Source organism: Bos indicus, chromosome 8 (genome assembly GCF_029378745.1).
Source record: "Bos indicus isolate NIAB-ARS_2022 breed Sahiwal x Tharparkar chromosome 8, NIAB-ARS_B.indTharparkar_mat_pri_1.0, whole genome shotgun sequence".
NCBI lineage: Eukaryota > Metazoa > Chordata > Mammalia > Artiodactyla > Bovidae > Bos > Bos indicus.
In genome coordinates, this window is record NC_091767.1 from 39,302,945 (window position 1) to 39,320,891 (window position 17,947).

Genomic DNA, 17,947 nt, shown 5'->3' on the forward strand with positions numbered 1-17,947 from the left:
TCGAAAATATGCTCAGTGAAAAAAACCAGACACAAATGACCATATATGGTTATGTTTTAGGCAGATCTGTAGAAATATAAAGTAGATTAGTAGGTACCAGGGGCTGAAAGAAGAGGAAAATGGGAGTGACTCCTAATCGGGGGAGGTTTCTTTTGGGGATGATAGAAATGTTCTGGAATCAGGTAGTGGTGATGTTTGTGCAACCTTGTGAATATACTAATTGTATATTTAAAATGCTTAATTTTATGGCATATGAATTATAGCTCAAAAAATGTTTTCTGAATAAAAGTGTACAAAGGTTTCTAGGCCTTTTTATAGGAAAACATTACAACTGTTTTACTTAAACATATACATTGCTTTTGAATAACCATTTTACTAGTTAAAATGTGATTACTTGTGTTTCAGAATTAGCTGGCTTTAGTGTTACAGCATTATGATTAAATTTTCAGCTAAGATTTTAATAAAGGATTTATTTCTTGCCTCTCAACAGTCCCTACTTCTGCCTCTCAGGAAGAAGCAATAAACAATATGAAGATGCAGTCACTGCCTGAGTATCAGTATAAAAAGGCCAACTTGCCTTTTAAGACAAGACAAGAGGAATCTTCCTCATCACAAGATATCAGTCCATATATTCATGAGATTATAGAATTTCAGAAGAAAAATACAAACAAAATCAAAACCTTAAGCAATTTGTTTTGGGGGAATCATCCCCAAAGAAAACGCAGAGGATACTCAGAAAAATGTTGTCAGAAGGGATGTACAAAAGAAGAACTTATTATTGCATGCCTTCCATATATTGATTATGAAAACTTAAGGAAGCATCAGCAGTTGTGACTGAGATATACTAACCATCATGAGACTTACACTAACTTAATAAAAAGCTTAATATATTTTACTTATTATTTTTTTGGTGATTGTCCTTGTAGTTTCTCTGCTGTGACCAACATCTAGATGTATTTGTAAGCACTTAGCAATACTTTGTGGTGGTAATACGACTTAGTATTTTCTTTGGTGCTCTGTTTTTCATATATTTTTATATTTGAAGATATTACTGGAGGTGGCATGATCTATGCAGACATCTAACGATTACCTGTTTATTCTTATTTATGGTTTTGAAACTCTCTTAAGTAGCATTTAAATGGATTATGGAGTGTTCTGCATTCCATGTGTATGATATACTGACTGGTGCCCATTACTATTAGGCTCACTCTAGTATGCCAGTTGGAGAAGGCAATGGCACCCCACTCCAGTACTCTTGCCTGGAAAATCCCATGGACGGAGGAGCCTGGTGCGCTGGAGTCCATGGGGTCGCAAAGAGTTGGACACGACTGAGCGACCTCACTTTCACTTTTCACTTTCATGCATTGGAGAAGGAAATGGCAACCCACTCCAGTGTTCTTGCCTGGAGAATCCCAGGGACGGGAGCCTGGTGGGCTGCTTTCTATGGGGTCACACAGAGTTGGACACGATTGAAGCAATGCAGCAGCAGCAGCAGTATGCCAGTACATCTGTCCTACTGACTTAAATTAGCTAACCAACTACCCGTAGTAGCTCTTACACATTTTTAGTAGGTACAGTTTTAATTCTTTGTATAGTAACTGGTAAGTCTTTTCACAGTTTCTATTGAGGACATAGTTCAGTGACTTTCTTGAGGTTGTAATCTCTCTCCGAGATCCCCTGTCTTTGCTTTGAAGGTACTGATACAATGTGAAGTCTTATTCAGGCTTGGTCAGAATAGAGTGCAGTGTCGGCATCACCTGGGAACGTGTTAGAAATGCAGTTCTAAGGTCCTCTCCCAGACCTACTGAATTAGAACTCTGGGTATGGGGCTCATTGGTCTGCATTTTTACAGGCCTTCTGAGTCATTCTTAAGTAGGTTAAAGGTTGACAATCACTGTTAATATTCACAGTATGAATATTGTAGCAATTCTGTTTATGTGCTTGCATATCTTAACTCAATATAGGTACTATAGCACTAAGTTTTTGGTATGTTTTTCCACTTTATGTCCACATGGGAAAATCTTTTAATGCTACAAATTAGAGCAAAGCTTATACAAAGAATCCAAAGTGAAATTCCTATTTTCTGCCATTAATTAGGGGGTAAGTATAATTTGGAATATTTTTCTAGTTTCTTTCCCAAATATGCACTGTAATGTTCTTTTCAATTAAAATTTTAAATTCCTATTTGGCTCTGTTATTTTTTAGAACCAAAGCTCTTTTCCACGTGTATCTGTTATATTCATTTACAGTGCATTAATAGATACAATTTTTTAACCAGTTCTAGGGTACAGCATTCACTTTAATTTTTAGTCACTTGTTTTGATATAAAATGATAGATTATATCATATCATGGTTGAGTGATACAGTAAGTTGGCTGGGTGTTTGATGAAACTGCTCCATTGAGAGTTGCCTTGTAAGCCAAAATACAGTGATACACTTGAACTAGTTTGAAGAAGTGTAGGTCTGTACTTGTAGTTTAAGAATAAAAATGGAGTTTTATTAGCTTCCTAACATATATATCCAAAGTGTCAATTAGAAAATTATGAGATTTACCAAGTATGTTATCTGCCTAGCTATATACTTACCTACACACTTTAGTAATTTTTATGCTAGGGTATATTTAATTAGCTTCTTAGCTTAGTGCCTGTCTGTTAATATCTGTAATTGTATTAACAATGATTTTGTTAATTTAGATAGAACACTCATATTTTCCTTATGGACTCCTTAGAGCAATCCTGAAGTAGGAAAAAAATGAATGAAAGCTGAGGTACCTTAATATTATGCAGCCTCTTGAGGCTTCTTCATGTTGTTACTTGCTAGTTAGGGGTAGAGCTAGACCAAGATTTTAATCCTAGCATCTTGTTCAATGTTCCTGATGTCAAGATCATGAGCAGAAATTATCCATATGTTTTGTCTGGAGTTCATTTATTTGGCCCCTACTTTGTTTTGTTTGCATCTGTGTTGGTTAATAACTGTCCTATTTCTAAACACTTGGTAAGAATGTATATTCTGCTATATGTACATGCTGCTGTTTGTGGAGTAGTTCATAAATGTCAGTTAGTTGAAGTTGGTTGATTGTGTTGTTCTCAGAGTTCTATATCTTTACTGATCTTGCTGTTTTTTCTGTCAGAGAAAAGTACTGAAATATCTATAATTTTGCACTTGTCTATTTGTTCTTTTAGCTCATTTATCTTCCTGTATTTAAAAATTACTACATGCATGTTGTATCTATCTTCTACTGAATTAATAGTTTCATTATTATGTCTCCCTTTATCACTGGTAATATTCCTGATACTAATATAGCAACTTCAGCTTTCTTATGATTAGTGTTTCCATCATATATTATTTTTTACCTTTTTATTCTTAACCTCTTTTCATCTTTATATTTAAAATTGGTTCCTTGTAAACAGCATGTAGTTGGTTCTTGCTTTTTCATTGAGTTTGACAATATATGCCTTTTATTTGGAAGTTTAGATCATTGATTAATGTAATTATCAATATGGTATGGATTTAATTAGCCATATGGTTTGGATTTAAATCTATACTTCTGCTATTATCCTATGTGATTTCTGTTCCTTTTTCTCCTTGCGTTCTGTTGGGTTGAAATCTTTTAAAATTTCATTTTATCTTGTTGGTTACTTTGCTATTTCTTAAAATTTGATACAATATGCATCTTTATTACAGATTCCTTCAAATATTTTATCACTTCACATGCAGTTTAAGACCTTTTCAACACAATACTTCCATTTACCCCTCCTGTCTTTTCTGCTATTTGTGTTTATATATTTAATTTCTATATCTGTTATAAACTATACATTTTTATTTAACTTCTGTTATAAGCTATACATTTTTACTTTATTTTCAAGTATTTTTAATTCATACAATTTTAATGAGATTATTGCTATTGCATACATTTTCAACTGATTTTTATGTTAAACCAGTGTCATGTAGCTGTCAAAACCATGTAGTCCAATTTAAGCTCAGCTTCTTAAAATTAGCCACTTCTGATTGTTTTCATAAAGTCTTTCTACACTACAAACTCATATCAGCATGAATTGTAAACATACCTGCATCAGTGCAAACATTTCTCAGGTCTGCTCTGTTAAAGCTCTCTGAAAGCTTCACAAGTACTTCTAAATAATCTATTTTATCATGGTACCTTCATAGATTTTCAGTATATCTAATATTGCTTATAAATATATATTTAATTTACCTGGAGACAGCAAAACAGGATTCACTGTGCTCTTTTTTAGCCATGATCATTTTAACTCTGTGCAGAGTATCATATCCATCCATTTGAGTAACTCCATTAAAGTCCTCTGAACCTATCAGGTGAAGTACTTTCACAAAGCTAATACTCACAATGACATCTGTTTTATTCATAAAAATGATGCATGGCTGATAATCTCTGGCATACTGAAACAGTTCTCTGATCAAATGAGCACTTTCACCAATGTACTTGTCTATAGCAGAGCTATATACATTTAGAAAATTGTAGTCCAGCTGGCTAACAGCTCTTGCTATTAGTGTTTTCCCTATAACTGGCTGTTCATACAACAGCCTTTTAGCCATACTACCATTACAATGGAATAATTCTAGGTTTGTAGGAGGTAGTTCTTTCACCTCTATCAATTTGATAATCTGATAACAGCCCAGTCTCAGAAAAAAGGATTATCTGTGTCCATGAAACATGCTATAAAACAGTGGATCTTGGCAAATGTGTATTCATGTGCAAAGCAGCTCTTGTTCCTGGCTTCAGCTTACTTTTTTCAGGCTACAAGGACAACTCAAAACATATCTTGATCCATTTATAGCTTTAACAGTGAATTTTTGAATCAATATCTTAAGTACTTTACCCACAATCTTTCTACATTTGCGTGACTCGAAGTCCTTCAGATAATTTTCAGACTTCTCATTACTGATTGGTGGTGGTGGTGGTTTAGTCACTAAGTCGTGTCTGACTCTTGCGACCTCAAGGACTGTAGCCTGCCAGGTCCCTCTGTCCATGGGATTCGCCAGGCAAGAATACAGGAGTGGGTTGCCATTTCCTTCTCTAGGGGATCTTCCAGACCCAGGGATCGAACCCAGGTCTCCTGCACTGCAAGTAGTTTCTTTCCCAAGTAAGCTATGAGGGAAGCACACTGATTGGTAAGGTCTTTTATCCTTAATGGTTTAAGATAGCTATTGTCTTGTGTTCCAGCACTTTTTTGCATGTGATAGTCTTGAAGTTTATTATCTCTGTGGTCTACCATGATGAGATGCCATCACTCATAAGGAATGCCAAGAATGGCCATGGCCAATGAGGTGGGGAACAAGGTGGGATGAAGAGGGGAGCAGCACTGGAAGGTGGGGGCCAGATGATCCTGCCCATTTCAATTTTGTATTCTCCCTCACATTCATCATCTATTAGTCTTTCTTCCTTTATTGTCGTGTCAAGTTACCATGTTGTACATAACTGTGTCTGATTATCTTCCTTTATTACAAATAGCTGAGAAAAGAGAAGTGAAGGCAAACAAGAAAAGGAAACATATACTCAACTGAATGCAGAGTTCCAGAGAATAGCATGGAGAGATAAAGCCTTCTTAAGTGAACAATGCAAGGAAACAGAGGAAAATAACAGACTGGGAAAGACTAGAGATCATTTCAAGAAAACTAGGATAAGAAAGCTGTGGTACATATACACAATGGAGTATTACTCAGCCATTAAAAAGAATACATTTGAATCAGTTCTAATGAGGTGGATGAAACTGAAGCCTATTATACAGAGTGAAGTAAGCCAGAAAGAAAAACACCAATACAGTATACTAATGCATATATATGGAATTTAGAAAGATGCTAACAATAACCCTGTGTACGAGACAGCAAAAGAGACACTGATGTATAGAACAGTCTTATGGACTCTGTTGCAGAGGGAGAGGGTGGGAAGATTTGGGAGAATGGCATTGAAACATGTATAATATCATGTATGAAATGAGTTGCCAGTCCAGGTTCGATGCACGATACTGGATGCTTGGGGCTAGTGCACTGGGACGACCCAGAGGGATAGTATGGGGAGGGAGGAGGGAGGAGGGTTCAGGATGGGGAACACATATACCTGTGGCAGATTCATTTTGATATTTGGCAAAACTAATACAATTTGTAAAGTTTAAAAATAAAATAAAATAAAAAGAAAACTAGAGATACCAAACGAATATTTCATACAAAGATACAATAAAGGACAGAAATGGCAAGGACCTAACAGAAGCAGAAGAGATTAAGAAGAGGTGGCAAGAATACACACAAGAACTGTACAAAAAAAAAAATCTTAATGACCCAGATGATAGTGTGGTCACTCACCTAGAGCCAGACATCCTGGAACATGAAGTCAAGTGGGCCTTAAAAAAGAAGCACTACAAACAAAGCTAGTGGAGGTGACAGAATTCCAGCTGAGCTATTTCAAATCCTAAAAGATGATACTGTTATTTGGAAAACTCAGCAGTGGCCACAGGCCTGGAAAAGGTCAGTTTTCATTCCAATCCCAAAGAAAGGCAATGGCAAAGAAGATTCAAATTACCGTACAATTGTACTCATTTCACATGCTAGCAAATTAATGCTCAAAATTCTTCAAGCTAGGCTTCGGCAGTACCTGAACCAAGAACTACCAGATGTACAAGCTGGATTTACAAAAGTGAGAGGAACCAGAGATCAAATTGCCAACATCTGTTGGATCATAGAAAAAGCAAGAGAATTCCAGAATAGCATCTACTTCTGCCTCACTGACTATGCTAAAGCTTTTGACTGTGTGGATCACAACAAACTGGAAAATTCTTAAAGAGATGGGAATACCAGACCACTTTACCTGTCTCTTAAGAAACCTGTATGCAGGTCAAGAAGCAAATCAGAATTGGACATGGAACAACAGACTGGTTCAAAGTTGGGAAAGGAGTACAACAAGGCGGTATATCATCACACTTATTTAACTTATATGCACAGTTCATCATGTGAAATGCCAGGCTGGACAAATCATAAGTTGGAATCAAGGTTGCTGGGACAGAAAACAACCTCAGATATGCAGATACTACCACCCTAATGGCAGCTAGCAAAGAGGAACTAAAAAGCCTCTTGATGAAGTTGAAAGAGAAGAGTGAAAAAACTGGCTTTAAAACTCAGTGTTCAACAAACTAGGGTCATGACATCCGGTCCCACCACTTCATAGCAAATAGACGGTGATAAAGTGGCAACAGTGGCAGATTTTACTTTCCAGGCTCCAAAACCACTGCGGATGGTGGCTGCAGCCATGAAATTAAGACACTTGCTCCTTGGAAGAAAAGCTATGACAAACCTAGACAGAATAGTAAAAAGCAGAAACATCACTTGGCCGACAAAGGTCCGGATAGTCAAAGCTATGGTTTTTCCAGTAGGCATGTGCAGATATGAGAGTTGGACCATAAAGAAGGCTTGGCCCAAAGAATTTCTGCTTTTGAATTGTGGTGTTGGAGAAGATTCTTGAGATTTCCTTGGACAGTAACAAGATCAAACCAGTCAATCCGAAAGGAAATCAACCTTGAATATTCATTGGAAGCACTGATGCTGACGCTGCAATAAATAATTTAGCCACCTGATGCAAAGAGCAGACTCATTGGAAAAGGCCCTGATACTGGGAAAGACTGAAAGCAAAAGAGAAGGGGGTGGTAGAGGATGAGATTGTTAGATAGCATCACTGACTCTATGAACATGAGTTTGAGCAAACTCTGGAGATAGTGAAGGACAGGGAAGCCTGGTGTGCTGCAGTCCAAGGGGTTGCAAAGAGTCAGACATGACTTAGCAAGTGAACAACATTATTTCTTGAAGTGGACTACTCTGTCTTTCCTTGCTCAGTCTTCATCCTCAGTCTAACCCTTAAATGTTAAGATTGTCTCAGGTCCTGATCCTCTACTCGCTGTCTTTATCTAACACTTCCTTAGTTAGCTTAACTATATCCATTATTTTAAATGACTGCCTGTGTAACATTTCTGGGCTTTCCTTCTACTTCGATATCTATTAGGCATCTCAGATTTAACATCTCCAAAGTGGAATTCTGGTTTAAACTCCTTCCATCTAGTTGTTCTTCTCTTACCCTTTCCATCCAAACCACAATAGCATACCGACTTCTTTCCATTTCTGTCCCCATCTCTCTAGTCCAAGCTGCAACATACTTTGAGGGAATGAATGGCGATTAAACCAGTTAGGCAGTGTTTCCAGCACTGGAGCCTACAGGATGTTATCTTGGTACTCTAGACCCAAGCAAAATACTTGTCTCCCCCAAGAGTTCTGATAGATGAACATTCCCTGATATTTCCAACACCAGTTTTTATTACCCCAGGGAGAGCCACAGCCATCCCTGCTTTCCCAGACCACTAATGAACAACAGATCAGCAGGTAGGTCTGGCCTAGGCGCCTATGAAGTCACTGCTTTTGCCCTGCATTCTGGTGAACATGAAACCTTGTGTTCGCCCTCCTGGCAGCTGCTGCACCTGCTCCTTCCTATTCAGCTCACAGTCATATTGTACCTTCCCAAGTTTTTTTTTTTTTTAAGTTCATTTACTTTCAATTTTCTCTCATCATCTAGCAAATTCATTATCATCACTTACCTTGTTCTTTCTACAAAAACACTTGTTTTCTACATTTTATCACACTGTTGTGCACTTGTAGGGTTTTTTTTTGTTTGTTTGTTTGTGTTTTGAGGGACAGAAAGTGACAGTCCAACTAAAAATATGTTCAAATAATTTTCACTGGAAACTGAAATGATTTTGTCATCTTGCCATCTGAGAAATATCACTGAAGAAAGCTTATCTAGTTTATTGCTGCTTTATATGTATGCTGCCAAAGCTGTGAAAGGCAGCATAGTGAAGCAATTATAAACTCGGGCAAACTCCTGGAGTCAGACTGCCTAAATTCAAACTCTAACATCCCTTCTTTCTCCACTTTCTAAATTTATTGTATCTTGCTAAATGTCAGTGTCTACATATTTAAAGCAAAAAAAATAATAGTGTCTACCTCATAGAGTTGTGTGGATAAAATGAGATAACTACCTAAGAGGATACTGAAAGTGAAATGAAGTGAAGTGTTAGTTGCTCAGTTGTGTCAGACTCTGCATCCTCATGGACTGTAGCCTGCTAGGCTCCTCCATCCATGGAATTCTCCAGGTAAGAATACTCGAGTGGGTAGCCATTTCCTTCTCCAGGGGATCTTCCCAATCCAGGGATTGAACCGGGGTCTCCTGCATTGCAGGCAGATTCTTTACCATCTGAGCCACCAGGGAAGCCCTACCTGTACCCTAAATACAGTCTACAGATTTAATGTAATACCATTCAAAATCCTTATGATTTTTTTCCCAGAAATATAAAACCCATTCTAAACCTCATATGCAGTTTCAAGGGACACCAAATAGCCAAAACAATTTTTACAAAGAACAACAAAATTGGAAGTCTCTCACTTCATGACTGCAAAACTTAAAATAAAAGCTACAGTAATAAGAACAATGTGATACTGGCATAAAGACAAACATATAAACTAATAGCATGTAACAGAGAACTCAGAAATAAACTCTCACGTATACAGTCAAACACATTTCAACAAAGGTATCCCAAAGTCATCCGGTAGAAGAAAGATACTCTTTTCAAAAAGTGGTGCTGGAAAAACTAGAAATCTACATGCAAAAAAAATAATAATAAAAAATAAATATATATATATATATATGGATACTATCTTTCAACATATAGAAAAATTATGGATCAAAGACCTAAATATTAAGAGTTAAAGGCATAAAACACTTAAGAATTTTTTTCCCAGTGTTTTCTTCTGACAATGGATTTGGCAATGATTTCTGGAATATGACACTGAAAGTAAAAGTAGATAAACTGGAAAATATCAAAATTTTAAACTTTTGTGCATAAGAGGATACAATGAACAGAATAAAATGGCAATCCACAGAATGGGAATAATATCTAAAATTATATATGTGATAAAGGGTTAATATCCAGAATATAGAAAGAACTTCTACAACTAAAAACATGAACCCAATCTTAATTAAAATGGACAAAGGACTTAAATAGACATTTCTCCAAAGATGAAAAAATGACCAGTAAAATTACGTATTAAAAGATACTTAAGATCATGAGGTAGATGAAACTGGAGCCTATTATACTGAGTGATGTAAGTCAGGAAGAAAAACAATACCGTATATTAATGCATATATATGCAATTTAGAAAGATGGTAATGATGACCTGCAAGACAGAAGAGACACAGATGTAAAGAACAGACTTTTGGATTCTGTGGGAGAAGGCAAAGGTAGGAAGATTTGAGAGAATAGCATTGAAACATGTATATTACCATATGTGAGACAGATGACCAGTCCAAGTTCAATGCATGTAACAGGGCACTCAAAGCCAGTGCACTGGGACAACCCAGAGGGATGGGATGGGGAGGGAGGTAGGAGGGGGGTTCAGGACAGGGGGACACATGTACACTCGTAGCTGATTCATGTCAATGTATGGCAGAAACTACCAGAATATTATAATTGGCCTCCAATTAAAATAAATCATTAAAAAAAAGATCATTAACCATTAGTGAAATGCAAATGAAAACCACATTAAATAACATCACAACCATTACAATGGATATCACAGAATGTAAAAAGCTGTAGCATTTTTCAAAGACTAATGCTTTGACTTCTAGGTAAATTTCATAGAATAGATATGATCTTCATTTGCTGGTGTTAGTTTCTTTACTATTTCTGTATAGAAATTCTGGCTTTATTTTTTTTTTCAATATTTTATTTTTACTATTTATTTTGGCTGTTCAGTTCAGTCGCTCAGTCTTGCCCGACTCTTTGCAACCCCATGAACTGCAGCACACCAGGCTTCCCTGTCCACCACCAACTCCCAGAGCTTACTCAAACTCATGTCCATTGAGTCAGTGATGCCATCCAACCATCTCATCCTCTGTCATCCCTTTCTCTTCCCACCTTCAATCTTTCCCAGCATCAGGGTCTTTTCCAATGAGTCAGTTCTTTGCATCAGGTGACCAAAGGATTGGAGTTTCAGCTTCAGCATCAGTCCTTCCAATGAATATTCAGGACTGATTTCCTTTAGTATGGACTGGTTGGATCTCCTTGCAGTCCAAGGGACTCTCAGGTGTCTTCTCCAACACCACAGTTCAAAAGCATCAATTCTTCGGTGCTCAGCTTTCTTTACGGTCCAACTCTCACATCCGTACATGAATACTGGAAAAACCATAGCTTTGACTAGACAGACTTTTGTCAGCAGAGTAATATCTCTGCTTTTTTAAATGCTGTCTAGGCCAGTCATAGCTTTTCTTCCAAGGAGCAAGTGTCTTTTAATTTCATGGCTGCAGTCACCATCTGCAGTGATTTTGGAGCCTAAGAAAATAAAGACTGTCACTGTTTCCATTGTTTCCCCATCTATTTGTCATGAAGTGATGGGACCAGATGCCATGATCTTAGTTTTCTGAATGTTGAGGTTTTTTTTATTTTGGCTGTACCAGGTCTTAGTTGCAGCATGTGGGATCTCTAGTTCCCTGACTATGGATCAATCCTAGGTCCCGTGCATTGGGAGCAGAGTCTTAGCCACTGGAGCACCAGGGAAGTCCCTATTCTGCCTTTAATATACAGTAATATGCCATGGTTTTAATATCTTTGTTATTATCTCCTTTTATGATCAAGAAGAAAAACTGCTAATACACTGCATATCATTAAGATACCCTAAGTTTTTTGAGACAATTATATCTTAACTGATTTATTGTGAAATGTAAAATCAAAGACAACAAAATGGTTCTCATGGAGGTACTCCATTGAAGAAGCCTCGATTTTTCCATCTATGAAGGAAAACCTTTAAATTCTAGAGAGATTAAAATTAGGTGACTTTACCAACTAATTTTTCTTAGTTCAGATACACTATTTAGTATATTTTGGAGAAGGACATGGCAACCCACTCCAGTACTCTTGCTTAGAGAATTCCGTGGACAGAGGAGACTGGTGGGCTGCTGTCCATGGCGTTGGACAGAGTCGGACACGACTGAAGCAACTTAGCATGCATGCATGCTTAAAGATCCAATACACTCAGTGTTCTCACACTGACATATCTTCCCTTTCTAACTGAAGTCATTTCTCAGGTAGTACTGGTTTGGCCCATGTCTACATGAGTACACTTAAGAGCAGTGTTTCTCAACATTCTTTGCATTATCCCTAATATCTACAAAGAACTTTTTAGTCATTTTCTCCTAGTCTCTTCCACCATGAGAATTTTATATTACTGCCTATCTACTTATGTACTGTATTTCTGTGCTTTATACATTAAAAAATAAGTTTTTTTTTTTTTTTTTTTTTTTGTCACTGTTCACCCCTGAGAGTTGGTATCAATTCTGCTGAAAAAGCATGCTCTAAAGAGAAGTTTATATATGAAACTCCAACTCTCATATTAGGCCCAAGCCCAAGAAATTCTTTCTATGGATCCTTTATATTTGGGGCCACACCAAACTAGATTCTCTAAAACCATCATGATTAGGGCTGGTATCTGAAAGTTGCCGCAGAACTGAAAGTTTAAATCTCTTGGTTTTGTCTGTATGTTTATTTAACAGGGAATTATAAGATGAAATACCATCAGGATTGACCCTCACAGAAGATTACTCATGTCTTATATATCCATAACTATATCCATAACTGCACTATCTACTCTTCTTTATTCTCAACACATGAATGGGATTTAGGATTTTATCAAGAGGTGATGTCTTCATTACTGCAACCATTAATTTGAATTATCTGATGCAAATTTAAAGTCGCAGGGAGCCTGCATGTGTCAGTATTGGTGAGTGTATATGTAGGAAGGTCTGAAGGGGTATACAATATGGACATGATCTTTTATTTTTTAAGTTTAGAAAAGAAAAATGACTGTACTAAGAATCTGAAAATTAAGTGCCCACGTTGGAGCAGCTGTAAAAAAATGGCCTAGATAACTACTAGAGCCATAATACTTTGGCATTTGACTGAGCTATCCATCCTCTAACCTTTGTCAACTACAAACTGGCACTTGCCATCTACTTCTACAAAGACTAAATCATTGTGCTGCTGCAGCTGCTTATTTTCAACACCCCTTAAAGGAGTTTAGGATGGAGAGCAGAAATGAGGCACACTGTGCTGGGGGAAAAAATGGCAGGACAGGTCTTCAGATAGATATTTTGGGGAGCAGATTTTATAAGCCCAATTCTTGAATCTCCTATCTAGGAAAGCACTAAAATCCTTCATGATGTCAACTGTTCATGACTAGCAGAAACTTTCTTAAAAATAAAAGAAAAAAGTGCTTGATCTGCATGTATCCCCCTTCACCAAAATCACATATATACTGACCCTCTTCCCCCCTGCCTCTTTGGAACAGTTTCTTAGAGCTGTCTGAGATGCTGCTTCCTGGGTCCTCATTTTGCCCCAAACAAAATTTAACTCATAACTCTCACATTGTGCAGTTTTTTTAAAAGTCAACACCTTCTACATTTATTATAGTAACCCTAAAATAAGAGAAATTCAAGATGTTAGAAAAAATTCCCATTAAATGCAAGTTTGAGATCTGACAGAATCTAGAAATCTCCTTTCCCCCTCACCACATACATTGTTCTTTAGGTCTCAGATTTCCAAATCATTATTAGGAAAAAGATTGTCCTCTACAGTAATCTCAGTTTTTGGAGTTTTATTCCTCTATAATAGTAATTTAGGAAGTAAATGGGGCCACCTTAAGGAATTATAATGATATACTCAGGGTTTAGAATTCAACGTTTCTCAAAGTCCTTCAATAAAAAGGTAAGATTTTGTCTCAAATTTTTAAATCACCAATACCCTTACTATATTATCAAGAATTCCTATTCAGTAAGTTACATTATAATGTTACAAAACTAATAACAGAAAGAAAAAGAACTGGTACCAGGGGATTCATGCTGTACTCAAACTTACTGATAGAAAAAAGTATTTAAAACATTTTTTTAAAGAAGGAAAGAAAGAAAACAATATTCTGGCAGAATTTGTGGGAAATAGTGACTATTTTTGTTTTTAAAATGCTTTGTGAACAGCAGATAATAATTTCTGCCATTCAACAGAAACTACATTAGATTTGTCATTTAGATCTTGGCCACCTGCAGCTTGCACTCATAACCTGGGTTATGAAGATTAAAAGTATTTTAATCAGTATTGTTGGAGAATTCAGTTACTTGTTATTAAGAGTCAAGATTCTGCAAACAACTTTCTTTTCCTTCTTCTCCAACCAAAATTAATCCAAAAACTTGAACGTTACTAAGGACATAAAATAAATTTTGTTCTTATATAATTAAAATTTGGGATAGTTATAAAGGTTTACAGCAATCTTCAACAAATTATGCAGAAGAATAAAGTATAGTGTATTTCAAGTTGTTGAAGTTAAAAAAATTTCAAGTATTTAAATAATTGTTAAGTTTGTGTGTTTAGGTTTGTATTTCTCATTTCTATTTTCTATAGTGTCTATGATTTTTTTGCTCTCTAATGTTTTTAGTTTCAGTTAATAAAGTCCAACTCACAAGCTTGTACTCAATACTACTAGAAAACTCATGCTTTGAGATTCACATTTTTCTAAGAGTTTGAAATACTCAAACTTTTTCATTAAAAATACTACCTACTTAATTATCTCTTTGTGTGTGAGAAGCACCTAAACATTTTCAACTATGTTCTTGGAAGGATAACTGATAAAACTTTCTGTTGCATACTTTCATTTGTGTCTTCAGTATACTTGTATCTGATAATGTCTTATCATCTGCAATGTCTTATCATCTGCAACTAATAAGTTCTTATCCAGCTGCCTCTACAATGTCCTGCTATGTGCCTTTTCCTTACCACCTTGCACCATTTATTAATGCTATTTACCTGTAGTCAGACCTAAATGCTATGCTACTTTCTGTTCACATTGCTCAGAGGTGACATGCTTGACCTCAATAAACAGCATCTATTAAGAGTTCTTCCTGGTACAGTTATTAAAAACATAATTGTTCACAAAATTTAATGCTATGGATAACTAGAACAGGGACTCCTAGAACTCTTTTAATGATTTCATCAATCTATTACAGTTCAAAATAAGATGTTAAACAATTTGCTAAGCAAAGAAAGGCATTATAATGGAAAATGCTCATTAAAAACTTTAAGAAACATTAATGTTGATTGATGTTTCATTTAGAGATAAGGCTTTTCCTTATAAATTTGTAAGGCTGGAAGAGAAAAATATTTAGGCCCTGTACTATGCAATAACATCTGGCATAAACACAACAGAAATTATTAATATTTTAACCTAAGATGAACATACTGTAATAAAGTGAAACAAAATTGGTAATTTAGAAAATATTTTAATATTTAGGTATGTAATGTGATGCTGAAGAAGCTGAAGTTGAATGGTTCTATGAAGACCTATAAAACCTTTTAGATCTAACACCCAAAAAAGATGTCCTTTTCATTATAGGGGACTGGAATGCAAAAGTAGGAAGTCAAGAAACACCTGGAGTAACAGGCAAATTTGGCCTTGGAGTACAGAATGAAGCAAAGGCTAATAGAGTTTTGCCAAGAGAACGTACTTGTAATAGCAAACACCCTCTTCCAACAACACAAGAGAAGACTCTACACATGGACATCACCAGATGGTCAACATGGAAATCAGACTGATTATATTCTATGCAGCCAAAGATGGAGAAGCTCTATACAGTCAGCAAAAACAAGACTGGGAGCTGATTGTGGCTCAGATCATGAACTCCTTATTGACAAATTCAGACTTAATATGAAGAAAGTAGGGAAAACCACTAGACCATTCAGGTATGACCTAAATCAAATCCCTTACGATTATACAGTGGAAGTGAGAAATAGATTTAAGGGACTAGATCTGATAGAGTGCCTGATGAACTATGGATGGAGGTTCGTGACACTGTACAGGAGACAGGGATCAAGACCATCCCCATGGAAAAGAAAGGCAAAAAAGCAAAATGGCTGTTTGAGGAGGCCTTACAAATAGCTGTGAAAAGAAGAGACGAGAAAAACAAAGGAGAAAAGGAAAGATATACGCATCTGAATGCAGAGTTCCAAAGAACAGCAAGGAGAGATAAGAAAGCCTTCTTCAGGGATCAATGCAAAGAAATAGAGGAAAACAATAGAATGGGAAAGACTATAGAGATCTCTTCAAGAAAATTAGAGATACCAAGGGAAATTTTCATGCAAAGATGGGCTTAATAAAGGACAGAAACGGTATGGACCTAATAGAAGCAGACGATATTAAGAAGAGGTGGCAAGAATACACAGAAGAACTGTACAAAAAAGATCTTCATGACCCAGATAATCACGATGGTGTGATCACTCACTTCTGAATTATTGATTAAATCAGTATTTCAATTTTGTAGGAACATGCAAAAGGCACAACGATGAAAATAATACCGTCTCAATCTGACATCATGCCGCCCCAAAATGAGTCCCTATGTATAGAACTGCAGTATCCTCTAATGTCCATAACAAAATTGTTTAAATAAAATTAAATATCAAGTTATGGTTGTGATAAAAATTTCACTTGATTTTAAAGCAGAAGTCTTGGGTTATAAGAAAGCACTCTTCCATAGCAAATTATAGTGCTACCGGCAGCATATATAAATAACATGAAAAAGTGACTGTTTCCCAAAGTAGGTAGCCATGGATATAGGGGATTATTTACATAAAGATTGTGTAACTAAAAATACTGGAATATTTACAGAATCACAGATTTTAAAGAAAATCTGTACCCTCATTTCTGAAGAATATTAATTTGAAGAAGCTGTCTGGCATTAACTGGTACAATACTTACTTACCTGTGTCTTATGCACAATCAACTAAACAGCGGCAAGTTTACTTTCCTTTTATATAAGGTCGGAATCAAAATTTAAAACATCATAAACACTCAATGAACAATAATTCTTTTGAAAACTTAGAATTTTACAATAAAGCAGTCATTCCATCTAAAAACTTTAGATATATGGAATTTTCTCCTAAAACTAAAAACTGAAGCATTAAAAGAAAAACTATTTTAAAAGAAATCTAGTTAACATTCTTATTTTTATAAACAAAATGTTATCAACTTCTAAGAATCTACTTCAGGTACCTAAGTTTTAGTACAAAAATCTGAAATCAAACATATATGATATGCTATTTTTGACTTGAAAAGTAGCAGAACGGAAGATCTCTTAAGTGCATTAACATTACATATACAGATCCTGGAGGAGTCTTTTTACAAATTAAATAAAAATTATAGTCAACTTTCATCAAAATATTTACTAGAAATCTTTTAAAATCCAATACATTATCATTTTAGAAGATTTGTGTGTTTGGTAACTACATTTGGTAAAATGTTTTAAAGTAAGTGAAGGTCACTCAGTCGTGTCTGACTCTTTGCAACCCCATGGACTATACAGTCCATGGCATTCTCCAGGCCAGAATACTGAAGTGGGTAGCCTTTCCCTTCTCCAGGGGATCTTCCCAACCCAGGGATCGAACTGGTGTCTCCTGCATTGCAGGCAGATTCTTTACCAGCTTAGCCACAAGGAAAGCCCCAAAATACTGGAGTGGGTAGCCTATCCCTTCTTCAGGGGATCTTCCCAACCCAGGAATCGAACCAGGGTCTCCTGCATTGCAGGCAGATTCTTTACCAACTGAGCTATGAAAGAAGCCCAAATACTTTAAAGATAACATAAAAAGCATTTCTTCCCTTTCCTTCCAACAAAAAAACTCAAACTTTATGTGTGAGGCATTTTTTTTTCTTATATAATAAGCATTTAAAAAACCAGCTCTGAAAGTTAGAAAGATAATCTAAAGTCTTTAAGTAAAAAAAAAAAAAAAATATATATATAGAAGCATATAGCACTGAAAATGAACTATTTTCTTTCTAACCAAAATTC

The 17,947-nt window shown here is 36.0% G+C and overlaps 1 protein-coding gene and 1 pseudogene across 1 annotated transcript in view; one reads left to right on the forward strand and one right to left on the reverse strand.

The window, feature by feature from the left end:
- LOC109562903 (insulin-like peptide INSL6) overlaps nt 1-895 on the forward strand; it is a 73,906-nt gene extending 73,011 nt beyond the window's left edge. The window contains exon 5 of the mRNA XM_070794582.1: nt 491-895. Coding sequence (XP_070650683.1) covers nt 491-834 — 344 coding nt within the window. The 3' untranslated portion in view covers nt 835-895. The remainder of the gene's footprint in view (nt 1-490) is intronic.
- Nucleotides 632-17,899, reverse strand: LOC139184539 (26S proteasome regulatory subunit 10B pseudogene; annotated as a pseudogene).
- Nucleotides 17,900-17,947: the final 48 nt, after the last annotated feature.